General features: G+C 47.5%; 1 protein-coding gene across 1 annotated transcript in view; it reads left to right on the top strand.

Annotated features, from left to right (window-relative positions):
• Positions 1 to 27,597, top strand: part of PRKCI (protein kinase C iota) — a 67,473-nt gene that overhangs the window by 19,741 nt on the left and 20,135 nt on the right. The window contains exons 2-4 of the mRNA XM_054983398.1: positions 16,290 to 16,411; positions 25,140 to 25,229; positions 26,857 to 26,907. Of these exons, the coding sequence (XP_054839373.1) occupies positions 16,290 to 16,411; positions 25,140 to 25,229; positions 26,857 to 26,907 (263 nt within the window). The remainder of the gene's footprint in view (positions 1 to 16,289; positions 16,412 to 25,139; positions 25,230 to 26,856; positions 26,908 to 27,597) is intronic.

Here is a 27,597-nt window from a genome sequence, read left to right as displayed (position 1 = left end):
AAGGGACCGTACAGAAGGGGTCCCGGTTAAAACCAAATTCATAAAATAATAGATATGCTAGGATTACCTCGGCGGAGGGAGTCAGGTTAAAAAGGCAATTCAAGGTTAAAATCAAATTCATAGGGATAAAGTTCATGGGCGCACTTGCAATAGATAGAGAGGGGGACTAGTTCGGGGCTAAATTCATGGGAGTTAAAATTCATAAAAGCAATGGGGAGAAATTCATAAGACCATAGAGTAACAAAGATCACAGACGGCTCAGTCCGCAGTATAGCTGCTGGACTGGGTTGCATATTTACAAGAACAAGCAAACTTAGTCCATGTGCTCCAAAACACACTTCCACCCCCCCTTGTTGTCTGCGTCAATCCGCAGAGCAGGGTCGGTGAGCGGCGAGAAGGGCTTCAGGCACACAGTTCTAGTCCTCATGGAGGTGGCGCTGCTGGCGGTCGTTTGGAGACGGGCCGTGGGCTGGGAGGCAGAGTAATAGGTCCCCCCCTAGTCCACAAGAGGGCCTCGGAGCGGTGTCCGGCAGCAAAGCGTCCATGGGGCTGGTTCAGGATCCATACACATAATAAAATACAAGCATAGTTCATACCAGCACAAGCAATAAAACAAACAAGGGTTAAAGGAGGGCGCCAAGAATAACCATTAGGGCAGGAGGAGGTCGGGGTTGTAATGATCCAAACGGTAAGACAGCTGGAGTTGCTGGAGCTGTCGGCGGCTCCAACAGCCCAAATAAAGTAGTGAGGCACATAACAAAACTTGGAAGGCCAGAATAACGATGATTGGGTGCAACGCCAAATTGTAAATTCCAGTGGCAGTGGGGCTCCAACCAAAGAGGGTTTCCCACCACGAGTGCTCGCCGGTGGTCTTAATGCGCTGGACAAGATCCAAAATCTCCTTTCCGTTGTGGGACACAACCAAAGCAGTGGTGTCTCCGTCCCTCTGGATGCTCTGGAGGGTGCGGTGGAGCTGGGGGTGGGTCAGGAGCTCGTGGATTAATTCCAGACCGATGCCAAGGGCGACAGGCTTCACATACCGATAGATGGAGGGTGCCACCAGGATCTCTTCTTGGGTCCAGACCGGTACCGTGTAGGTGAAGTCGCAGGCTGCTACCGAAGACAGGTTGCAGAAGCAGCGGTTGACTCCCGGGATCACGGGCTTGAGCTGGAACGAGTTTAGGACCACAAAGTCGCAGGCCGTCCGCACGCAGGCACATCCTTTCCCAATGTAGACCACAGCGGAGCTGTTCTCCCGGACGACCTCAAAAGGGCATTCGTTGAGGGCGTCGACTTGCGGGGCTACACAGGGGTGATGAGGTGCAAAGGCTTGGTCCTGGCAAATGAAGCCGGTCTGGTCTCGATGCTGGCACCCTTGGAGGCTGACGAGCTGCCATCCGGTCGGGGTGAAGCGGGCCCAATGGTCGGGGTGTCTGGCGTAGAGGACCTCGGTGTCGCTGACTTGGAGTCCCAGAGGCACGACTGGATACACGTGGAATGACTCGTGCGCACTGGCCGTTAATAAAAATAATTTAAGCTCCTGGGTGGTCGGTGAGAATGAGGAATTTACAAGAGACCACCAGGATTCAAGCTCCAGTTCTATGGGTGACAATTTGGGCATAATCAATCTTTTAATTTCCAGGGGCAAGTGCCCATCCGTGGCTTGCCGAATTAGCCCCATGGCCACAGCCTGATTTAATTGTTGGGCTTGCATACATGCCATGGCTATTGACATGTTGCGTTCCAAAGACTGTGTTCCTTTGAGCAGCAGAGAAAAATCTCTTTCAATTTGACTCTCCCAGTTAACTAAAATGGAGCTGATCTCGTGTTGCCCATTCGAAATGGAATTTAGGGACTGCACCACCGGTTTACCTAAGTCAGAGATGCTAGTCGTGACATGGGCAAACTTATTAGCGAGAGTCTCAATATTGACCGAATCCATGATTGCTAAGCCTCCGGCTGCGGGAGCAGTCCAGTCGGCAATGCTTCGTCTGGCACGCGAGAGAGAGGGGGAGGGATCGATCCACAGTTGTAGCCATGCATTCCAACCCTTGCTACCGGCCTCCAGATAGGGAGCGCACTGCGGCAGCCTCTGGGTTATATTTAACTCAGCTAAGTCTATGCGGATCTCTTTTAAAGACATTTGCGGGCGGACTAGAACTCTCTCTCGAATGTCAGTTTTCAAAACATGGGAGCCCACTATATGCGTGCCGCCTTGGCTTAATTGTTCATTGCTAGCAATCAAGGGGTCAATTTGGATGGTGTGGGTCTCCTGGGTCCGGATCAGCAGGGAATAATTGCCTGGTTCGTGAGTCAAATTTACAAAGAGCAGCCCAAGCCGGTGAAATTTCTCTACTAGGGGCTTGGTTTGGCATTCGGGCGTCTGTTGAACCAGTATCCAATCGGGCGGGCCGTGTTTGGCTAGGTCTTCCTCTTTTACAATCCAGGTCAGGTTCTCCCAGCGTTCTATAGCAAAGGAGAGAACTGCACCTGAAGGGGGCGTGATAGTGACTGATGCAGGTTCAATGGTAGTGGTGCCTAGTAGGATGGTCATTCTAAAGGGGTCTCCTGCCTTCCATACTGCGGCCGACACTAAGATAACTTCACAGTATGGTCCGAAAGCCTCAGTGACAAATGGCGAGGTTTCGAAATTGGCAGGGGTGGTATATTTGTCTACCACCGGGACTGCGGTGGGGTCTGGCCTGATACGGGGAAGAAACATACAAGGGATCGGAGCAAGTGGTGACACTGTGTCAGTAGGCGAGTAACATACTAATTCTTGAGACAGAGTTTTTACTCCTACACATAAAATAACAAGCTCTGGGGGTCGGATCCACTGCTCTTCGCAACTGCGGAAGTTAGTGCGACCCGTGGGGGTGGTCGTATTGTTCTGCTGCACAACCTTGCAGACCATCATTTCATTTCCTGCCCGGGTGTTTATACATCTCCAGTGTGGGTAGGGCATTAATTTGGACGGGCGTCCCTCTATTAGGGTGCCTGCCAGCACGAGCAAACACAGGGTAGCCAGGTGCCTCATCTCCTGGCCTTCCTTTTCCTTTTTGTGTCGAAAATATCCTGGGGAGACCTGCGGATATAAGTACAGGTTCCCTGAGTTTCTTGCAGCAAAATGAATGAAGTAAAGCAGGGAAAAAGAAGGGTGTTTTTCTGCCAGCACTCTTACTGATTGGGGCTCGAACGAGAAGTCCCAGAGCACTAAGCGAGCCTTCCAGCTTGTTGCTCTGGGGAGCTCCTGTGCGAAGGTTTCTTTCTAAAGCGTGTATATTTCAGAGGGTAACGTCTTTACGTCGGGCAAGGGTCGGCTGCGCGTTAGGCGGGATTATGCAAACTCGCCCCAGGGGTCCCTGGGTGCCTAGGCTATGTGGCCTTCAGGTGCCCCTTGCTCGGTGGCGGGCTATTTTTATTTTGCGGGCTGAGAGCTATCGGTCCGGCTCGGCCTGGCCTTGCCGTTTTAAAACGAAAAAAAACTAGAGAGCGGCTTACATTAACTATAAGGGTTGCTGCAGACGGGGGCCCTCGTTTTAATTTTTCAAAAATAGGCCTTCGTCATATGTTTGCAGGACAACCAATTTTTGGGGGGGGACTCCCTCGGGAGGCCCCATCTTCTAGTTAAGAGAAAAACGATACACCGGGCAAAAAGGAAAAATACACTGAGCAAAAGAAAAATGCACTGAGCCGAAAGAAAAATACACGGAGCAAGAGGCATACGGGTATGGGGTACTTTCGGGTTGCCCTCACTTGGAAGGCCTGGCAGGGCTTCATTATAACTTCAATATGTCTCCCCCCCTTCTTTTCCTTTCTACGGTACGGGCAAGGGAAAAGATTACGTGGGGCGGGCGGCTGCTGGCGGAAAGGGCCGAAGTGGAGCCGAGGGTGCTCGGCGGCGTTTATCGAAAAGCGGCGGAGGCGGCCGAGATCTGTCGGCGCCACTGGGTCTGGGTTATTTGGGGGTCATCTTGGCGCAGGGGATTCTGGCTATGTAAATGAGGTACGCTGCCCCTTGTGCGTGGCGAACGCACCCCAATAACATATTCCAGAGGGCACATATTTACATAATACTGGCGGGTCTTTTACTTTTGCACTAAAGCGTACTAAGTGGTGGCGCCGTATAGCAACTCACCATGACGGGTATAAACATTAGTAAAAGAGGGATGTTGGGCTATCTGGGGATCCTTTTCCAGGGGAGGCACGGCCCTCAAAGCCAAAGCCGACCATCATGCGAAAGCGTGGGTCTGGCAGGTGAGACCCCGAATCTACGTAGATGCGGGATCTTCACCAGCACGGCGGGTGATATATTTTCGAATACAGGGATCACCTTATTTGGTGGTTCCACCATGTTCGAAAGAATACATTCACCTCTGGGCTAAAGCCTCTCCAACCACTTTCACACACAGCAAATCTCTTTTGCCTGTGCAATTTTTTCCGAACATGCGGCTTACAATCCAATTACGAATCACTTTCGGTGGTGGTCCTATTTGGCTTTGGTTGCCGTGTCTTCCCCAAGGGTCCCAACTGTGGGGCCCGCCTAATGAAGTTAAAGAATAGAATTGGAAAAACTCTTGACACTTACATTTACATATTCTACTGTTTCTTTTATACTAAAGCTAAAAAGGTCTTATCCAAGGGGACACAGGGTATCTCTGGCCCAGGGTGAAGGGATATCTGGCGAATCACTGGACAGAGGGGGGCTGGGCTGGTGGCGGTTCCCCCAGGGTCATACACAGGAGGGGCGGTTTGGAGCGGCTTCCCTTTCCATTCTTTTAATTGAGAGGCGTGAAAGTATTTTAGCCACGTTCCTCCTGTCTTTCTCTGGATGGCTACCTGATAGACAGCTGGGGAGACTCTTTTTGTGATGGGGACTGGGCCTTGCCATTTGGCTGCTAGCGAATGCGCCTTTTGCGAAAACTTCCTGTACAGAACGAGCTGTCCTTCCTCCCACTGCCTGGGGTTCCTGACCCATCCTAATTTGCGGTCCATATCCTTCTGAGCTGTGCCCAACTTCTGGGCCACTTGCATGTGGACGGCGTGTATGGATGAGAGCAGATCCTGGACCCAAGCATCATTAATCACTACAGGCTGCATATCGGAAGGGAGCTGCGTATCTAGCCAGAAGGCCTCCGGGAGCTGCATTCTTCGCCCTGTCATTACCATATGGGGTGTGAGCCCGTGAACTGCGGTAGTGCCTCTAATGGCCATTAGGATTATGGGGAGTTTTTCATCCCAGTCTCTCCCGGAGGAGCGAACCATCTTGCGGAGAGCCTCCTTGAGGGTCCGGTTGGTTCTTTCTATGGCGCCTGAAGCCTGAGGGTGGCCAGCTATGTGGAACCATTGCTGGATGCCCAGTGCTTTACAAAGCTCCTGTGTAACTTCTCCGATAAAGTGTGAGCCTAAATCGGAGTCCATGACTCGCACAATGCCCCATCTTGAAAAGACATTGTTGAATAGTAGTTTGGCTGTGGTGGCTGCATTGTTGCGCTTGCACGGAAACGCTTCGACCCATTTGCTGAAGGGGTCTATGACAGTGAGGCAGTAGCGATTGCCGCGAGCAGTGGGGGGAAGGGGGCCGATAAAGTCAATTTGTATGCGAGCCCAGGGTCCGTCAATTCTCTGATGCTGGAGGGGGGCTCTAGGTCCGGTGGGGTCTGCATTGACCATAGCGCAGGACAGACAGTTGTCTACCCATTGCGCTACTTCGGTGCGCATGCCAGGCCACCAACCAACCTCTTTTACCCTTTCCAGAGTCAGATCCTTGCCTCGGTGTCCCTGCTCGTGGACAAACTGAATTAGGTCAGCCCTAACTTCCAATGGCACTACCCAATGGCGTTCGCCGGCTGCATCTACTGCCCAAACTATGCCTTCCTCTTCTCTGATCATGAGTCTCCCTGTCTGATCTCTTCCTGCGGCTAGGAGGTCAGTTATTTCTGGGTCAGATAGTTGCAGTTGTGCTAGGTCTAGTGTTCCTGCGGTTCCCTGAGCTTGGCTGTGGGCTTGTGCTCGAGTGGTGACAGGGCGGAGGGGACAATCGGTGGCTGGTTCCGGTGGGGGAGCACTTTCAGTGGCGGCTGCCTTGGCTGCAAGGTCTGCCTGGTCATTCCAATAAGCGGTCTCTGAATTTGTCTTCTGGTGTCCCTTGACATGGGTCACCTGCGTTGGGCCTGAGCGAGACTGGAGGAGTGCTGCTACTTGCTGCCATAGCTGTAGGTGGGCTACGGGTTTCCCATCGCTGGCTCTCCACCCCTGATTCTGCCACACCGGGAGCCAGACCGTGGCGGCTTTGGCCGTCCAATCCGAGTCTGTGTAAATGGCAAGTGGGCTTTCTGGGGGCTCAAACTCAAGCACCGCCAGAAGCGCTTGCACCTCAGCCGCTTGGCTGGAATGGGGGCGGGCTGGACCTTTGAGGGTATGGGCGTCGCTCACTCGCACGGCGCCGTAGCCTGTCCGAGGGGAGCCTCCAACGTGAAAGGAGGAGCCGTCACAGAACCAGCATGTGAAGCCGTTCTGTCGGGCTTCCTCTAGCGGGACTCCCCAAGTGACTGGCCAGACAACCTGTGGTGGCGGGTCCAGGGGGCACTCGTGCTCGGTCCCGGTTACCAATAGGCCATATGGGGCTGGTGGCTCGGTGGTCTCCTTTTTAAATTCTACTCCGCGGTTGACCAGGGCCAGGGTCCACTGTGCTATGCGGGCGTTTGAGACTTGTCCGTCTTGTATTTTTCCCGACAGGATATATTTGAGGGGCGTGTGAGTAGTTTGAACTATTGTACGGGAGCCGCCTATGATAAATTCCCAATGGGTCAGACTCCAAACTAGAGCAAGGCATGTCTTCTCGCATGGGCTGAACTTAGTCTCTACTGCGGTTAGGTTGCGAGAGGCATAGGCTACTACTCTAGTGGTCCCCGCTTGCTGCTGGGTGAGCGTGGCTCCTATGCTCTTGTCTGATACTGCCAGCTGAATAAAGAATGGCTGAGTTACATCTGGATGGGCTAGGGCCGGGGCTGCGGCCAGGCTGCGCTTTAGCTCGGCTAAGGCTGTCTGTTGCTCCGGTCCCCACTCCCAGGGAGTGTTCTTCTTGAGGAGAGCATAAAGGGGGCGAGCTTTGTCTGCAAAGGACTCAATGAAGTCTCGGGAAAAGTTAAAAGTTCCTAGAAGGGCTCTGAGGGAGGGGACATCGGTGGGTGCAGGCAGCTTGGAAATGACCTCCATTCGCTGGGCGTCCGGGGTGCGACCCTCGGGTCCCAGGGTCAGACCCAGGTACTTGACGCTGGTCTGAACTAATTGGGCCTTTTCCCTGCTTGCCTTGAACCCAGTCTCGCGGAGGAGTTCCAGGACTTCCCTGGTGATTTGGCGGGCTACTTCTTCCGTGGGGGCGTGGACTAAAATGTCATCCACGTAGCTCAGTACGTGGGGCCTCGAGGAGGGTTGGAGGCGTTCCCACATCTGAACTACATGGGCATGACAAATGCTGGGGCTGGAGTGGAATCCCTGGGGTGTCCGCTTGAATGCGTATTGCTGGCCGCGGAAAGTGAACGCGAACTTGTACCAGCAAGACTCATGCAACCGGATAGAGTGGAAGGCATTGGCCAGGTCTATGACCGAGTAGAACCGGGACCCAGCGGCAATGGCCGTTAGGATCTCATTATACTTGGCCACAACCGGGGCAACTGGAGGGGTGGTGGCATTCAGGGCACGGAAGTCGACCGTCATTCTCCAGGTCACTCCATCTGCTTTCAGAACTGGCCACAATGGGGCGTTGCAGATGGACTGCATCGGGAGTATGACGTCCCACTCAAGGAGTCCTTCTATGGTCTTGGCTATCCCTGCCTCAGCTTCTGCTGGGTACTTGTACTGTCTTTGGGGAGGGGGGTCCTTTCCTTCAATCAGGACGCAGGCGCCCTTCACTATCCCACACTCGGCCTTGTCTGTCACCCACACTTCGGGAAAGTCCTGAACCCAGGGGTCTCCTGTGATGGGGGCGAGAGGAAGGGGGGCCTTGAGGGCTGCGCATCGATGGACTGCATTAACAAAGTCTGGGCCTCCCGGGATGCGCCACAGGAGCCCGTTCGCTAAGTCGATGGTCAGTCCCTCGGCACGGAAAAATGGCATGCCCAAAAGCCCATCATCTTCTCCTCGGTTTGTGCATGCCGAAATCCGGGTGGCCAGGTTCCCAACGGAGAGGGGGATATCCTGCCAGACCGGGGATTCCTGCGTGCCGCCTCCAAAACCGGCGAGCTGCATGGTTGTGGGGGTCTGAGTTCCCTTTGTGACTAAGGTGGGCCGGAGTATATTAAGTGAAGCTCCGGTATCTATGAGGAGGGTGGCAGGCTTCTTCTTTTCCCCGGGAGTCCCGATCCCTGCCTTCACTGTCGGTCTCCCCCATGTGTCCGGCTTTAGTTTGGCAACTATGCCCACGGAGGGAGACTGGGACTCGGGGCAACCCTATTCTGATCCTGCACTCTGGTCGGTGGAAGCGGCGCTTCCTCTAAAGGGGTTGTTGGGGCTCGGGCGTTCTCGAACCGTAGCTATCGGGGGACTCGAGAAGGGAGGGTCTGGCGGCAAAGGGGGCGCCGACGGAGGTACTGGGGGCTGCTGCTGGTCTTCCCACTCCATGATCGCCTTCATTAGAACGGACGTGGGCTTTCCGTCGAAGAGCTCCATGTTCGCTCCAATGTTTTTGAGGCGCATCCAAAGTTCCCAACGGAGGGAGTCCCTGGACTGGGGCGTGCTGCCGCGGTCCCGGTAGCCCTCGTGGTCGCCCTGCGATGCTCCCCAAGCATTAGACTGATCTGGAGGCGGGTAGACCTGATGGTGGTACGGGTGCGATGCTCGCGAGTGAGAAGGGGCTATGGGTGCATCCTGTAGTCGGGGCTCGTGGGGTCCTTGCTGGGAGGAGGAACTGTAACTCGGGGCGGGCGCAAAGGAGACTCCCGGGCGGTGGTCCCTCGGTCCCCTTCCCCGGTTAAAGCTGCCGCTCCTTCCCCTCAGGATTCCTCCCCTTGCCTCCGGGTACGGGCTGCGTCCCTGTGGTCGGTATTGTGAGTGGGGGCCATGATTGGCATAGGTGACTGCACTTATCGGCTCGCTCTCCTTCCTACGAGAGGCCGGGGGCTTCACATGGCGGATGGCGCCGGTTTCTCGCAACAGGCCAGCAATGCTTCTGATGCGAGCTTCCAGGTCTCCCCATGAGATGCTCCCGGGCTCCACTCCTGCTAGTGCTAGGCGGGTGGTACTATTGAGTCCATCTAAGACTGCTCTCCTGAATTCTAATTCGTCAAAGTCGGGTACATCGCTTGCATCCAGATCTACTTCATCTGCTAGCTCTGCAAGAAGCTGCTTTCTAGCTAAATATGCCTCTGGGTCCTCTCCAGGTTTTTGAGACTCTGAGATATACAGGGCTTTCAAACTCTTGGTGGGCCACAGGAATGCACAAATTTCTTTAATTGCTCCGTACTGACTGCGGGTGGCTAACCTTCGGTTAGAGATATAGGCATTCAGGGCCGAGACTATTTCAGGGGCAGCGCATTGGCGGGCCAGCTGGGCCACATCGGAACCACTAGCGGAGGGCTGGGAGGTGGTCACATGGGTGAACCACTGGATGGCCGTGTCTCGGTTTAGGGGTCCCATGCGATCTGCTATGGCTTGGAGCTCGTCGGGCCTCCAATTGCGGGTTTCCTTAACGACCCGGTCTGTTTTCCTGCCATCCTCGTCCATGGATACAATTTCTTTGGTAGCTATCGGATGGAGGGGCTGTGGAGCTTCCTCGGGCTGGGGCGAAGGAGGTGACCAACTGTCGGTACTACCTTCGGGGAGGGCCAAGAGGGCTGCGGGATGCACGGCGGAAATTACGGCCTGCTGCATCCCCAGGTGCTGTTTTAGGGCCTCTAGCTCCCTCTTACAAGCGGAATGATCAGCGGAGGTTACCTTGGAGTGATTGTGTTCTGCCATGAACTGGGCGGCATGGGTTAGCTTAGCGATTCTTTCCTGTCCCTCGATTACTGCATGCTCAGCCATGTCGGCACGAGCGGTGGCCGCCTCAGCCTTGTGCTGGGCGTCCTGGAGGGCGGTAGTTAATCCTTGTTTTTCCAATATGAAATTAACGCGTTCAGCGCGCCACTCAACTGCCTTTTCCTCATGGTCTCTTTCCTGTTCGACTAGTTTGGCCCTGAGACTCTGGATTTCTAGATGCAGGGCGTCCTGTTCTCGTTTGGCTTTCTCCTCTAGCTCCTTCCTCTCTTTGTCTTGGGCTAATCTGAGCCTCTCTATCTCCTGCTCACTATCTTCCTGCGCTATATGTAATTTATTTATCATGGACACGCTGTCCTGTAGGGCGGTGAAAAGTGCCCAGGCTCCATACCTATCCTTCTTACTTGACCTGGGTTTCTCCTTCTCGCAAAAATCCTGGAAGGCGCTTCTAACTATCTGGAGCGGGTCGGGTCCCTTGAAGGAACCGGCTTCCCAAGGGCAATCTCCCTTCTTAACTAGCCACTTCTCCAGGCGGGGCACGGTGGGGGCTGCCCGGTACATTTTACTTCGTTTAAGGCTGATCTCGGGGGAGGTTAAAGAGTAGATCAGCGACACCAGGGGTGGGGTGATTAAAGCTGCTCAAGGGTTTTAACAACTTCTTCCTCTCTATGTTCCTTTTGGGAGGTTTATCCTTCCCTCAGGTCCTCAAGGGTTTTTACCAGGGGGTTTTAAGGTTCTACTTTTAGGGTTTACAAGGGTATTTTTAGGGTCCTACGCTCAATCCTTCTCCTCTGGGGGAGAGGGGAAAATTCCTATTCCCGTTTCAAGCTTGCCTACAAGCCACGGGACCAGGAAAAGTTTACTGGCTCAGAGGGTGCTCTCAAGCTCTCTAAGCCCAAGAACAAAAACGCTCAGTGCTTCCAAGCCTCTGCTTAGAAGCCAAAGCTCAGGGGTCTCCCAAGCCTCTACTCGGAAAACCAAAGCTCAGGGGTCTCCCAAGCCTATGCGCTCAGAAAACCAAAAAGTGTCTCCAAGCCTCTGCTCAGAAACTGCAACTAAGGGGTCTCCCAAGCCTCTACTCAGGCAACCAGAAATGCTCCCAAGCCTCTGCTCAGAAGCTACAAATGCTCTCAAGCTCTCTGCCCAAGAACTAAACTCAAAGTGTCCCCAGGCCTCGTGCTCAGAGACAAACGGTTAAACTGCCTCCAAGCCTCGACCAAAAGACTAAAAGCACTCAAGGACTGCCTCTGCAAGTCCCCAAGCAAAAGTGCCCAGGAGTAAAGCTTACTGTACTCCCAAGCGAGGTGCGCTCAAGAGTTCTAACAACTCCCAAGCAAAAGTGTGCCCAAGAGTCCCACTGACTCCCAAGCGAGGTGCGCTCACGAGTCTGACTTAAAACTCGCAAGCGGAAAGGCGCCCAAGAGTCTAACTTAAAACTCTCAAGCACGGTGCGGCCGGCTGCCGCGGGGCTTCAGGAACCTGGCTTCAGATTCCCAAAGCTAACTAGACGAACGGACTAACGATCCCTTCACGTTTCCTCCGGAGCGGGGATTGAAGCCTAAGTGCTGGCAGGAACGGGGTTTGGACGGACTTAGAAGAGACGGGGGAGGGCGGAAAAGAGTTTTATATGTGCTGCTTCAGGATATATATATCTATAGAGCCTACTTCTGGGATCCCACCCACATAGACGCGTTTAGGCGGCCCGGAAGGTGGCCAGGAACTTCACCAGTTCAGAGGTCCTCACCCACAGTACACCGGTTATAACGGCTGGAGGGCCTCGCGGTGCACCACAAAAGGCAAGTAGTCCAAAGCTGGCTGAAGGAGGAAATGGGGAAAAGCCAACCCACAAGATAGAAATGCTCGCTAGAGCCACACACATTCACACTTTTAATTCCCTGAGCTAAAATTGCGCTCTTTACACTGAGGTCTGGAAAATTTTCCTCTAAGTCAGTTCGCTGAAAACACGCGTGTCGACTCACGTGCATTCACACGAACTGGGTTATGCCCGCATTCTCCACCAGTAAACTGTTACCAGAACTGCTCTTTATTATAATGGGGAATTAGCTGTAGCAGTCTGTAACTATTAATATTAAGCGAGGATCATAACCTATGTTTACGGAGGTCCCGATCCCAGACACTCTAGTGAAAAAGAGGCAGACAAGGAGTAAGGTCCAAACACGTGTATTGAGTGTAGCGTAAGCCTAGCTTGCACAATCATACAAAGAACATACAAGGTCTAAGAAATACAGAGTAGGAAATACAGAGACGTTCGCATTAGCTGGTTCCCAACGATGATAGGGGGAATACTCACTTATCCTGAAGCGAAGCAGAGACACAACAGCGAGGTGGCCCAATGCCAGCACTGGAACCACAGACGGACAGCAAGGAAGTCTGGATAGGAATGGCCTGAGCCACGGGCAGCAAGGGGGGGGGTCTGGATAGGAATGGCCTAAGCCACGGGCAGCAAGGGGGGGGGTCTGGATAGGAATGGCCTAAGCACCGAGTGGTCTGAGAGACCAGCTTAAATACCCCAAAACGTACCCTGGGGCTGGTGCTGTACTTGGTGGTTCTCACAGATTAAAACAAAGGATCTAATGGGCTACTGAATGGCTTGGATGGGCCACTTTGGTAATCAGATTGTGATAAGTGACACCTCAGGAAGAGGGGACAAAAGAGGGAGGGGGAAATCCAAGTGGGCTGAAAGGATGTTCCAGCGGACAGGGCTTGTCCTGATGTCATCAGCTTTGGAATGCGGAGGTTTCTTTGAGATGCATTCTTTAAGTGCTTGGGATGGTCGGCACTTAGTTCCTTCTCCGGGGCGGCTCCTAAGATATGCAGAGCGGGGCGAGGGGCTCTCGCTGCGGACGTGGTGTGCCCGCTTCGCCGAAATGGCTTCTCAAAGCAGTCTTCTTCCCAGGGTCTTCTGGCTGCCTAAGAACATGGATGCCGGCTGGGCATAGCTGGGGCTGGATAGCAGGCTGCCTGGTAGCGAGGGCAAGCTCGGCGACCGGCTCGCGGGAGGCTCCAGGCGGGAACTGACCAGGGAGCGCCTAGCCAGGCTCGCTGGAGGTTTCCCCGGCAGGCGCCCGGCTGCTAGCAGCGGCTTGGGCCCATATGAGGCAGGCTTCCATGGAGGCAGGGGGAACAGCACACAAAACACAGTCCAAAGCAGGGAACAGGCATGGTCCGTGGCAGATGGCAATGCAGGCACAGGGCACCCTTGTAGCAAAGTCCAAACACACACAGGGAATTCCAGATATAGGTCAGGGCAGGGCTGCCCAGAAAGAGAGTCCTTTTTGTGCAGTCAACCAAACATGGAGTCAGTAAACTACACAGTCTATTACAGCAGCAGGGTACTTGACACGCAGACAGGAAACTGACACGTGTATTAACACACACACGTGTAAAGCAGTCTTTGGTGCAGCAGTGAAACAGTAATGCAGGAAACTTTAACACAGTTCATAGCAGGCTTCAAAGCAGGGGAGGGGGCCTACTTGGCAACACGATTTTTAGCCCTCCCTCCCCGCAAGCCGGCTCAGGGCAGGTTACAATCATAAATTACAACAAATAAAACCAGTAAAATACAACTCAGTACCAACATTTCTGATCCTTTGAAACCTTCTCCCTCCCCCAATATTTTTGATTGGTCTAGTGTGGTCAATTTCTTACTGCATCTGATGTTTGCTACATAGACAGTATGATCTTATATTTTCGGAACTGTATGATCATCAGCTTCTAAGGACCTGTTTTGTGAACACAGAAATAACATCACTTTTTCTCATACTTCTGATATGAAGAACTATAAAATATGAAAGATTAGTATTTGCGGTATTGTGTTCCTCTTCCATTTATTTTCCTTTGTACTGAAGGGCGGGCCCTTCTCAAGCACGAGCTTTTGCAAGCTCAAGCCCTCACTATCCCAGCAAGACGGAAACATGGTAAGGGCTCCAAGAAACCGAAGTGGATGTACAGAGAGCTCCAGAATAAGCTAAGGGAGGAAAGGAAATGTTCAGGAAATGGAGAGAAGGACAGACCTCTAAAGAGGAGTATATGAGGGTTACTAGGTACTGCAGATCAGCCATCAGAGAGGCCAAAGCTCAGTACGAGCTGGGTCTGGCCAGGAGGGCTCGCTACAATAAGAAAAACTTCTACAGATATGTGAGAAGCAAACGCAAGGTAAAAGAGGCAATTGGACCGCTGTTGGGAGTAGATGGAGAAACTCTGATGCAGGACAGAGAAAAAGCAGACAGGCTTAATGACTTTTTTGCCTCTGTTTTCTCCCTGAAGAACTCAGGCACATCTAGAGATAGTAGAAAATGTGGCAGGACACCTGAGTGGCTAATTGACATTGACAGAGAGGTTGTGGAGAGGCATCTGGGTGCACTGGATGAATACAAATCCCCTGGGCTGGATGGGGTGCACCCAAGAGTGCTGAAAGAACTTTCTAGAGAACTTGCAGAACCTCTGTCCATCATCTTCAAGGCCTCCTGGAGGACTGGGGATGTGCCACAAGATTGGAGAAGAGCAAATTTTATCCCAATCTTTAAGAAAGGGAAGAAGGATGACCCAGGAAACTACAGGCCGGTCAGTCTGACTTCTGTTGCTGGGAAGATATTAGAATGGATTTTAAAGGGATCAATCTGTTAGCATTTGAAGGACCTGTCAGTGATCCGGGGAAGTCAGCATGGTTTTGTTCCTAACAGATCTTCTTTGATTGAGTGACCAGCTTACTGGATCGTGGGAACTCTGTTGATGTGATTTATCTGGATTTCAGTAAGGCTTTTGATAAGGTCCCCCATGACATTCTGATAGGCAAACTGGAAGACTGTGAAGTGGACTATAGGACAGTTCAGTGGATAGGGAACTGGTTGGAGGACCGCACTCAAAAAGTGGTGGTCAATGGCGTTTCATCAGATTGGAGGGAGGTGTCCAGTGGGGTGCTGCAGGGCTCGGTTTTGGGCCCGGTACTTTTCAATATTTTTATCAATGTTCTGGATGAAGGAGTGGAAGGGCTGCTCATTAAATTTGCTGATGATACCAAATTGGGAGGAGTAGCAAACACCCAAGAAGATAGAATTAAAATTCAACAAGACCCGAATACTCTGGAAAAGTGGGCAGCTGTGAATAGGATGCAATTCAACAAAGACAAGTGCACAGTATTACATCTGGGCCACAAAAATGGGAAGCATAAATACTGGATGGGGGATACACTTCTGGGCAGTAGTATATTTGAAAGGGATCTTGGGGTAAGAGTGGACTGTAAACTAAATATGAGCAGTCAGTGTGATGCGGTGGCAAAAAAGGCTAATTCAATCTTGGGTTGTATCAAAGGGGCCATAGCGTTGAAATTGCAGGAGGTCATAGCCCCTCTCTATACTGCCTTGGTAAGGCAGCACCTGGAGTATTGTGTGCAGTTCTGGAGGCCTCACTTCAAAAACGATGTGGACAAAATCGAGAGGATGCAGAGGAAAGCAACGAGGATGATCAGGGGTCTGGAGACTGAGCCCTATGAGGAAAGGCTGAGGGCCTTGAGAATGTTTAGTTTGGAGAAGAGGAGGTTGAGGGGGGACATGATTGCTCTCTTTAAATATTTGAAAGGCTGTCATTTGGAGGAGGGCAAGGAGCTGTTCCAGTTGGCAGCAGAGGGTAGGACCTGGAGCAATGGGCTTAAATTACGTGCACAAAGGTACCGGCTGGATATTAGGAAAAACTTTTTCACAGTCAGAGTAGTTCAAAAGTGGAATCAGCTGCCTAGGGAGGTGGTGAGCTCCCGCTCACTGGCAGTTTTCAAGAGGAGGCTGGATGAATACTTGTCAGAGATGCTTTAGGCTTATCCTGCACTGGGCAGGGGGTTGGACTAGATGGTTTGTATGGCCCCTTCCATGATTCTATGAACAACAGGCCACTTGTTTGAGTATTGGTTATGACAATGTCTGTGAACTGTATGAAGCTACTAATTTGTAGGACTCTTTGTTCAAAATTTTCTGCACACTGCCCACTTGATTAAAGAACGCGTTTTGTTAAATGGAAAATTCTGCATAATTTGAAGAGGCCTCTTGCCAACAGTAGTTGATTATGAAATATTTCTGGATTTCTCCTCAAAGGTGGGGTTAGATGACTGTTTCAGTGGTTTATGACAGTATATGAACCATGAAATTATGATGCCAGTACCTTAAGCTAAGAGTTCTTTACTGTTATGTGTTGAGTCAATTGTACATGCATTTTTATTACCAAATGGAACATAATAGTGTTGATGCCACGCAAATGGAACTGCAGCCCCAAAATTAATAGAATAATCATTGTCCTCTTTTCAGGGACATAATGATAACCTATTTTGAACCTTCCATCTCCTTCGAGGGACTGTGTAATGAAGTTCGAGACATGTGCGCTTTTGATGATGAACAGCTTTTCACCATGAAATGGATTGATGAAGAGGGTAAGTTGATACAAGGCGAAATTACTTCCTGAGTTACTCTTATGTTCCACATAATACCTCTGTCTCTCTTCTTAGGGCCAAGTAGCAAGCAGTCTGTTTCCTCTAGACCTTCTGTTTACCTGTGAAATTATAGAGTTGAGGTTTATAGCACAGAGCAGCATTTCTCAAACTTGAGCAACTCAAGGACCCCCATTTTGATTTTTAAAAAGTACAGATCCTTAAGCCCTCTCCTCCGCAATCAGCAACAAACATCACTCAATGTCATTTTTGCTAAGTGTCTATGCAAGGTCACATTTGCCCTATGGAGCCTTCTGTCTTCTTTCATTTTAAAAATAATACCGTAACGCTATTGTTAGCTACACATTAAAACACTATTTGTTGATTAAAATGTTTATCTTGCTTTTCCTGATGGCTTAATTTAGCCATGACAACAGATGCCAATAAAGTTACTATACTGTAAAACTGAGACAAAAGTTTGCATTTTTAATATTGGTTCAGACTACCAATTCGGTGTGGATATCACATGACATGAATGTACCATTTTAGGTTTTTTTATTTGTATAGATTATGTAGTTTGTGTCATTAACAAAATATTTATGTAGCCCTCTGATTGCACACTAGGGGATCCAAATGTTGAAATGGGAAAGCACTCGGGAAACTTAATTCTTAGATCCCTGTGGACACACATTGATTTTAGACTGCAGTCATTGCTTTGATGTGTTCAGATTTCTTTCTAGCTACAATGATTAAAATCTTAATTATTTTAAACAAAGCTTAATTATATGCTAAAGAAAAAATAAAGTCTTGTGACACCTTAAGGACCAGCATATTTATTGAAGCATAAGCTTCAGTGGGCTTTATCCTATAATATTTATGCTTGCTCAGATGTGGGGGTTCCGGTTCTGGTGGGTGTTAGCCATGGACAGCTAGATCTTTAGCTCCGATAACGCTAATATTTATGCTTCGCTAAGTCTGTTAGTGCCAAGGTTCTATTTTGTTTTTGCTGCAAGAGACCATAACAGAAAACCTCCACTGCCGCCGCCACAAATTAGAGGAGGGGATGTACTGTGCTTGAAGACCTTAAGAGGATGCATACCCAACATACATTACTCTTTGCTCTTGGATGGCTAGATAAATGTTCTTAGGGTAGATCTGGGTTAAATGAGCATGTTCACGCTGGACTGGAATGATATTTAATATCTGATTACCCTTCTTGCTGCTTTTATGCTGAGAGGAAGGATCTTGTGGATAGACCAGGCAGCTTTTCTTTTTTACTTTGGCACACCTGGAAGCATTGTTACTGAAAGTAAACACCCATTCTACCTTTCTACGAAGCAGGAGGATTATAGGTACTAAATCTCCTCAGGCATACTTGAGAGGACCTGCCTATTTTTCTTTTGTGTTTTTGGAACTTGTACAATAATAGTTTTGTGTTTGGCTGCAGAAAAACTGGTTTGTGTTTTGATTCAGACACATTAAGAACACATTACTTTTTGTTGTCTGGAGTTCGTTTCTGTTGGTTGATATATCTGTTAGCTGACTTTTTATTATTGGGTGTAGACCCTTAATTGTGTCATTCAAATCTGCATACTGTGAAAAGTAAGACATTCTGCATTTTAACTTAGTGACTAACGACTGAGGATAATAGAATTCATAAGTAAATTAATTACACATCTGATTATAAGAAACTATATTTACAGAAATAAGGGAGCCTTCTCTCAGAAGGAAATTTTTCTGACGATAACTTCATATGGTCCGTCTAGCTTTGCTGCTGGATGTGTACTTGATAAAGAGCTGCAGCTAATCCACTAGCCATTGAGTGTACGAATATGGCTCATGTGGTTTGGTATTCAGTGTTTGCTATTTGTATTTGTATCTTGCTTTTCTACGTGCTCGGGACCTAAAGCAGCTTATGGCATTGTTCTTCCCATCTTCATTCAATCCTCACAGCAACCACTGAGGAGATAGTGCCTTTTATGTTGAAGCAGTCAAATAAGTCTAGGCTTGATTGGACTGTTAAGTATTACATATATTCTATTTATTTTCAGAAAATAAAAACCTGTTTTCCTCATGACTTCAAAATTTCAGGAACTCTTATATTTCTACAAAGAAAACTTTGCTATTGAAAAATGACACCTAGATTCCATGCTCAGGTTGACTGAACCTGTTTATAGCATCTTTTTTCTTAATGCAGTCAAACTTTATATGTGTAGCTTTGTGACATAAGGATAATTGATGAGAAGGCAACTCTTTATTCTTTTCTCACTGGAAGGCTGCCGCCGCTGCAGCCTTTGGTGCAGGGTATATAGAGTCCAGGTGGAAGGTACCACTCTTGATGACTGAGGTAGCTAGCTTTGCGATTTTGGTTATTAGCTTTTCAAGAGACCTTGACGGAAAGAAAATATGTATTAGAATGCTACCTCCTTTGTCTCAGCTCAGTAGATTTAGGCATGTGTATGCTCAGTTGGGAATGGAATCTCTTCGTTTGTGTGTACTTAGCATATGAATAATGAAAGTTGACAGGTAAATGAGAGCTTCTCCTGTATTTGTCTTCTGTACACATCAGGTGGTGGTGGTATGATGTGAAGGATTCAAAAAATGGTGTGTACATTGATTGTGACCTCATACTTTGCTTAGTGATTAGAGTGGCTAATGGCTTATCCCATACTCTTCGTGCATCATTGGCAGGACCAGCTCCAGCTTCTTGTGGCCCTGCCCAACCTTTGGTACCACCCCTTCCTCTTCTAATCACTCCTCTTCACCATCTTGGTTCTAGCCTTCCACCTCTAATCACACCCTATGTTCCTAAAAAGGATGGAACAAGCTAGTGGGAAACAATAGTCCCTCTCCCCCATCTTCAGGTGAGCAGCAGCTGTAACAAGGATAGAGCAGGCAGATTGGAGGCAATGACCTGCTTTCTCCCTGCTCCATCCTTAAGCAGCTGAGTCTGCCCTTTTCACAACTAAAAAGGATGGAAGGAGGGTGCTGCAGGTTGGGAAGGAAGCAGCAATTCTACTCCCACTGACCTCAGCAGAGCAGGAGCCAAAGGAGGGCAGAACAGGCCAGTGGGAAGCAGTGACCTACTTCCTCCTTGTTACTCCTTCCCATCTGTGGTTGCTACTCTGCTGAGGGTGGGCAAGAGAACAGGATTTTTGTAACTGGATCCTGCCCACAGTGGCAGTGCTCAGCGTTGGCAGCAGCTGTAGTGGGCCCCCAGGCAGCCCTTGGGCCCTGGAAGCTACCCTGCCTTGCTGACAGTAACCCTGACCATTGATTTTACGGCTGGTTAATTACCATGACAGTGTCTAGAAATTACATATACCTGCTACATATTGGTGACAGAACATTGCTGGAGTGTCTTATTAGTATGCTTGAGAGTGAAGAGCACAGTCTGGAATGTCCAGGTCTGTGTAGTGAAACTGTGGCTTCTCCTGTCAGTCTTTGTACACTTGACAGGTAAGTGAGACCTATACTTCCTCTTTGCTAGCTGGTGGGCTCTTGTTCTATGTGCTTTCTTGGCAAAACACTAAGGAAACTTTTTATGCCTAGCCGTATGCCTAGAAAGTGAAAATCTGTTACTTGGTATCCTGTTGTCCAGTCACCAGGTGGTGAGAGGAAAGGCTTTGCTGGTAGGAGCTGGATCACAGAAGAATGAGACTGCATCCTGCAGTCATTTGGCTGTTTCCCCCCTATGTCTCTTTATTGCTGTGGTGCAGTGGGGCTGCTCTAAGAAAGGGGCTTTCAGTGTGGCTACCAGAGGAGCTTAAGTAAGCTGGAACACCACTAAGTCTGGCTGGAGTGGTTGTCATAGAACGTATCTAGAAACCAAGATAATGCATTTTCTTCCGTAATTACATTTTTCTTGTAAATTGGCATGCAGTTTATCCACTGCAAATGGGGATGTTGCTCTGCTGACACTCTGTATGCAAAGCTTAAGCCAAACATTTTTTAAAATAAACAATTCACAAATTTCCTTGTTTAGTTTAGAAAGCATTTATGTGCTCTGTACATAGTGAAATTAATTTTTCTGAGCTGGCAGAAATCAAGATCTGTAAAGAGGATTTAATAGCATCCACGATCATGGAAGGAAGCTAAAGCAGTTTTAATACTGAAACCAGGTAAGGATTGTATTCAAATGGCTCTGAAAAATCTCTTTATTAAATCATGATTTTAAAACTTGGTTATCAATAATTGAAACATGATCAGATAAAATCATGGCTAAACATATTGATTTACATTCAAGGGGAGTTATTGGTAGAAGAAAAGTTAACAAATAATGAAAAGGGTTATAAAGTAATACAGAAAGTACACAGTACTAGTGATGTAGCTGTGTTGCTTTCTCTGTATACAGAGAAAGCTGTTGGCCAGGTGGAATATGGTATTTAAATCAGGTTATCGAGACCTTTATTTTAGGGATTAGATTGGATTTCTCTTGAATATTATACTCCTTCAACAAGATTCTCAGTAAATAGAAATACTCGGGGGGGAAGGTTACTCAGAGGAACTCATCCTTTCTCTTCTTTAGTTTGTCCTAGTAATTGAGCCTTTTGCCATTGCCCTTCATTATAAAGAAAACATCCATGCAATACAACTTGATCATTCTCCTAAAATCTGACTTTATTCTGATGGTGTAGTACTAGTTTTAACTAGGGGTGTGCACCCGAAAAATATTCAGGTTTCCCACTTCGAGTTTACTGAAGCAGGAAAAGGCTTCAGAAAAAACCCTGAAATCCAAAGCATACGGGTTTCTAAGTCGCTTCGGTATGCTCCGTAAAGATTCGGAGCATGCTGAAGTGACGGGGGAGGGGGGAGGCCACCACCACCCTTAAAATCCCACTCCCACCCTTTAACCCCATCCGCCACCCCACCCTCATCTCACTTGCCTGGTCAGGCTCCAGCCACCAATGCTCAGCTGGCCAGCAGAGAAGGCCTTCCCTGCCACCGCCGGCACGGCTGGCCAGCAGAGAAGGCCTTCCCTGCTGCCGCTGCAACCGGCGCAGCTGGCTGGCAGAGAGGGCCTTCCCTGCCGTCGGCACCACACCAGCACGGCTGGCCGGCAGAGAGGGCTGCAGCTGCCGGAGGCCAGCGGGGAGACGGAAGGACCTCCTCCTCCAGCCGATGCCAGGTAAGTGGGAGTGGGGAGGAAAGGGTGGGAATGGACAAGTTTAAACCCCTGGGCTCCCCGAAGCTTCACAAAGTATTATGAATGCTTCGAGAAGCTTTGTTTCGGTATTTCCGAAATAACAAAGCTTTCCAAATCGGGCCTGATTTGGGTATTTTACCCAAATCGGATACCCGAATCGCACACCCCTAGTTTTAACTAGTCCTCAAATTTCAGTTATAGAAGCAATTATCCTAAAACAATCAATCGGTGCGATACCAGATTATGAAGTTAATTTACTGTAATCAGAGTGGTTTGGATTTAATGTCACTGCCTGTCAGGAACAACATATTCTTAAAGCTTGTTCTATGCCATGGGTGTTTGTGTACAAGAACTGGATCTTTTGATCATGATCATAAATTGCTTCAGGAAATGGAGGAATGGCTAATATACTGGCAAACCCCGCTAATACCATGGTTGGTAAGAATCTCTATTGTAAACATTGTGTTACCCAAAGTATTATTTTTGTTTATGAACATAACCCCTTGAGGGAAATCAGTTATTCTTGCATCCTGAGAAAAATTAATGAAGAAATCTATTTGAGGTGATAACCTGTCCCCAAGGTAGCATTGAAAACATTGTTGCCCTCTTACTAGAGGTAGTTTAGGGGTGCCTAATACAAAATTATATTTGAGAAGTTAAACTGAAGAAGTGGTTTCTAGAAGGTAAAGATATACTTAACTTGGAATCCTGATTGAGAAAAGCCCTCAAGTTGAGGGACCTGGTTTGGTTTCGACAAAGAGGGCTTGAAGTGAATAATTTAGTTATGAGTTAATCAGTGTGCTTCGAAGTTAAATTGTTTGACTCCATGGCCTTTCACCTCTATCTGGTCTTGTTCAGTCAACTTATTAAATGATTTTGGCATTTGAAGGAATGGCAAATAAGATATGTTAGAAGATTTATTGGACAATCAGCGAGTGTTGAAATATGAGGAATTTTACAGAAGTTGGGGGCAACTAAACTACTTCTCCCCATCATTTTCAAATAAGACATTTAGTTATTGACTGTTTAGAATTTATAATTAGTAACAACTTTATTTCTAATAGAGTGATTGTTAAAGCTTGCTCACTGTTAAGTTTAGCTGTCACTCCTCTAAGTTATATGGAGAAATGGGAGTAAGATCTATGAATTAGTCTGAGTTTACAGGAATGAAAATGAATCTGGGAGAGAGTTACTAATGAATCTCAATGAGTTTGAGAGAGTTTTTGTAAAGTACTTTTACAATGATATACCATGCACGCTAGCAGTTATGGATTCCTACATATTAGATGTATGTTGGCAGTGTGGTTTGCAGTATGCATACTTGATGTGCTTGGGATGTGTCCAAAATGCAAATTTTTTTGGCAAAATATAATTTATTAATGATGTATTACATGGTAATGTATGACTGGATCCTAAGTTAACTTTATTAGGATACTTAATACAATTTGTAGCATCATCAGTGTAGTGAAATTCACTTATTCAGTTTATTTATTTTTGAGTTAAAGCATCTTGGGTTAGGCTTTTGAAACTTTTTTATCCTTTTAGGAGGTTGGGGCTCGTCGACACTGGCTATTCTGGCCAGATAAGAGGCCTTGCGCCACAGGTGCAATTTTGAAACAGCTCTCAAGGACAAAGCTTCACAGAGGCTGGTACCTGCCTCCTTGCTTGTTAGCACATAGCGTTATTGGGCTGGGGTGATGACTTCTTTCCCCGCGCCCTTAACTGTGAGAACAGGCCATGGCCCAGTCTATCATCAGATTTTTTTGGCCCTTCTGATCAGCTAAGAGTTTAGGCGGTCTTAGCAGGTGGCTGGTCTTGAAAAAAAATAGTTCCTTTGGTCTCTGGGATCAGGGAAGTCAGGGAAGAGAAGGGGATCTGCTCCTGTTCCTGAATGCTACACAACTGGTGGATTCCTGTGCTAGCAACCTTTGTGCTTTTGTCTTTGAGACCTCTAGACTTAAGAGCTAAAGCCCCTCTTAGACTCTTAAACTTGCTGAAAGTAACATCTGGAACAAGTTCAGGGGCTTATAGTGAATACAGGGCCGGTGCGCCCATTGAGGCCAGGTAGGCGGTGGCCTCAGGCGCGGGGTGCCGGAGGGAGCACCGGAGGAGGCGCGGGGGGCGGGAGCATGTGCCACAGAGCTGCAGCCTCCTATCCCTCCTGCCCCGTGCCGCTGCCGCCACCACCAGCACACGCCCCCAGCCAAGCGCAGCCACCGTGGGCAGGCATCTGCAGCGGCGCAGGCAACCGAGCGGGAGAGCTTGTAGACCACCCGCGCACCGTCGAGCCTCCCGCCGCAGCGATCGGGCCAGCGGCGGCGCACACGCTCTCCTGTGATGACATCACGCGTGACGTCATCACGCAGGCCAGTGTGAGCGCACTTCTGTGCGCTTGGGGGGGGGACAGCCAGCCAGCCGCAACCGCCGAAAACCCTCGCGCCGCCCCTGAGTGAATATAGCCTAGTTTAAATAGTCTGTTGCTTTGTGCTTTTCCACATAACCTCTATTTGCTTTTGCAGTTCCTTTAATACATTCCTTTTCTTAATTTGGTGTGGAGTTATTGAGAGTTGTTGCTTCAATCCAAATCCAGTTCTTTGGCCATTTTGCCACATGCTGCCCTCTTTGTTTCTGGACTCAACCTGCTGAGTGCCTTCCTCACAAGGCTGACTTCCTGTTAAAACCTGATAGGGGTGGGAACTTACCTTTCAGTTCCACAGCTGAAGGTTTAGCTAAGAGAGGCTGGTGGTAGCTTTCTACCCTGGCAGTGAGGTTTCACTTGACAGTACTGCTGGAATTTCGCCTTCTGACATCAGCAGGTGACCAGGAGCTCCCTTGGGGCCAACTACAATCAGATACTGAGCCTCAGCTTTGCTTGCAGCAGCTGCTAAAATGATTATTGTGGCATACTGGAAGAAAACAGACACACCCAACATTGGTTTAATTGTGTTTGAAATGTAGCTTTATTAGTTTAATATACCATTAAAAGCTGCAGAGAAATAATTTGCAACGTACAGCTAAATGTTTTCTATTGGAAAGGGAGAATTTATTATATTTATTTATTGGATTTTTAGCCTGCCCTCCCCGCAAGCAGGCTCAAGGCAGGTTACAATCACAAATAAGGTACAATAGGTAAAACCAATAAAAATAGCATCTCAGTGCAAACATGGATATCCACATTCCAAATGGGGCACCCTTTCCCCTTTCCTTGCCCACCACACACAAGGGAAGAAAAGGGTGGAGGGGTGGGTTGGTGAACCTCTAACTCCTCAAGCATGGGGAGGCAGAATGAGACAAAACACCATTTTGTTTTTTTATGAATTGTTTATAATATTTATAAATGCCTGTTCTTTGTTAGATATAAAGGCATTATGTTATTTTTGTGTATATATGTATATGTACAAATGTATGTATGTACGTGTTTATATAAATAACATGCCTTTATATCTAACAAAGAAAACAGACGTTTATATGCAATGTAATCAGTAAAGAGAAGATTCTTACTTGCTGAAATCATTTGAAATTAAAAGTAGGTTGACTAAAATTTAGTTCTAGACGTTGAGTTAATGTTTTTTTTTTCCTTTTCAGGAGATCCATGTACTGTATCTTCTCAGCTGGAGCTAGAAGAAGCTTTTCGGTTGTATGAGCTGAACAAAGATTCTGAACTTCAGATACATGGTACAGTAAAACATAACATTTATGTTGATAACCAGGGTACAGTTTACCTTTCCATCAATCTACATATGTATAACTTCTACTGTGAAACTATTTACTTCTTCCTTGGGTATTTTTAATGTTCTTTACCTTATGTAAAGATGGAGGGAGTAGCTTGAATTTGTCTTTGCTCAGTTGAGCGACAGCAGGGGTTCATTTTGTACCTTATACTTAACTGCTTAATCTCTTACCATGCAATTTTTTTTAAAAGAGGAGTATACACAAACACTTGTAAATATCAGATTTTGTCAGAATCCACATTTATTATAGTTGAAATGAAGGTAATTTGCGTATTTCTTCTATATTCTGTTGACTACTAATACCTCACTTTGCAGACCTGTGGATTGCATTAAATTGTAGTTGGACGTTCTTGAGCCTGGAAAGCAAGATCCTCCTGTAAGTGTGGGTGAATATCTGCAGTGGCCCCAAAGGCCTGTTGAATGTTGTACAAGAGGGCAGGAGTATAGTATCTTCTGCAGCAGAATTATGGAGTATGGAATGAAGCATTGGTGTGACAGTTCCCAGTACAGCTTCTATGCTTGGGCTGCTTCTGGTTCTAGCACTAGTATGAGAAAAGTGAGCTGCCCGCTTGCACTGTCACACAGCTTGCTGTATTGTAGAAGCTGCTTTTTCAGTATTGTGGCTTGTAGGATTGTTCTTTTTGTTCTTGCCTTCCTGATGTAAAGGAAGAATCCCAATAAAATTTTTCTAAAGGTGGCCTATTGGGAAAGTCCTGTTTGCAATCCAAAGAGGTAAAATCCTGACACTTGTAGAATTAAGCTTTTATTCTTTACGAAGTGGAGATTTACGCAAAAGTGGGTTATGTTAACATTGGCTCAGTGTAACCTGTGAAGAAAGATGCTCAAGCTAATGTAATTTTAAGACTTTTGTGTATGTATTGGCAAATTTGGTGCCAGTTTGGTGTAGTGGTTAAGAGCACGGGACTCTAATCTGGAGAGCCAGGTTTGATTCCCCACTCCTCCACAAAGCCAGCTGGGTGACCTTGGGCGAGTCACAGTTCTCTTGAGCTCTCTTAGCCCCACCCACCTCACAGGGTGATTGTTGTGGGGTAATAATAACACTTTGTAAACCGCTCTGAGTGGGCATTAAGTTGTCCTGAAGGGCGGTATATAAATCGGATGTTGTTATTATTATTATTATTATTATTATTATTATTATTATTATTATTATTATTATTATTATTATTATAAATGTGAGCAATGCCTTAGTGTTGAAAAGATTTGTCTTGGTAGTTCTTTCTGTTATAGTGTGATGTACCTACTTCCCAGGATGGAGTTCAGATTTTAATCCCATCATAGTGGGAAGGTTGAGAGATTTTTTTTAAAAATTCCAGATTAGGTCATACAAATGTGATGACATTCTTAATCCAAATGGGCCCATTAGGAGCTACAGCTCAAAGACAACTGCAAGTATATGGCTGAGATGATCACTCCCTTTTCCTATTTATCTGCCTTTGAGAACATGTTCCGGAATTGTTTGACACTTTCCCCCCAACTTGTATAATATGTTGCATTGGATATTTTGTCACATCTATTTGAAATAAATTTATCTTATATTATCTTTCTTGCAGTGTTCCCCTGTGTACCAGAAAGGCCTGGAATGCCCTGTCCAGGAGAAGACAGTAAGTAAAATCATTTAGTGTATAGAGCTGTAGTATCTGGCTACATATTTTTGTGTGAGATTGAAGTAAAATATATATATATTTAAATTGAAATGCATGTCTTAACTCATGCCTGTTCTGTTTGTTAGAACAGCTGTATTACTCCCCTGCCATTCAACACAGTTTCTCATTGTGTACTCTAATGATGTGCATTTGGATTAGAAATTTTACAGTGCTTTCCTGTGCACAGTTATTAGTGCAAATGACTTTTCAGAAGTAGCTCTGTACATGATTGCACTGTTAGTATGTTGTGGTTAGGTATTTCTTATGGACTTTTCTAAACTGCTCCATACGTTCTTGAATAGAAAGGGAATTGCTTAAATATATCCCTGACTGTCAGTGAAAAAGTACATTTTAATATATTGGTCCTTAACTGAAATTAAACCCAAACTAATATGGGTCAGTGAACATGTTTCTTCTCAATATTCAGTTTGCCTAGACAAGCAAAGTCTTGCCATTAGTCTGAGACACCTTGTATTTTGCCTGATTTTGTACATACCCCTTTGTGGAACTGTATTTCGGTTGTGATTTTGTATATATGCTGAATATGCACAGCATTAACGATTTTCAAAAATCATTGATATTTTTACTCTGAAAGTCTGAGCCTACCTGAAAATAAATTGCAGTCACCATAAAAATACCTGCTTATGA

This window comes from Eublepharis macularius, chromosome 6 (genome assembly GCF_028583425.1).
Source record: "Eublepharis macularius isolate TG4126 chromosome 6, MPM_Emac_v1.0, whole genome shotgun sequence".
Lineage (NCBI taxonomy): Eukaryota > Metazoa > Chordata > Lepidosauria > Squamata > Eublepharidae > Eublepharis > Eublepharis macularius.
The sequence above is the reverse complement of the archived record's forward strand: the minus strand, read 5'-3'. Positions and strand labels throughout refer to the sequence as shown.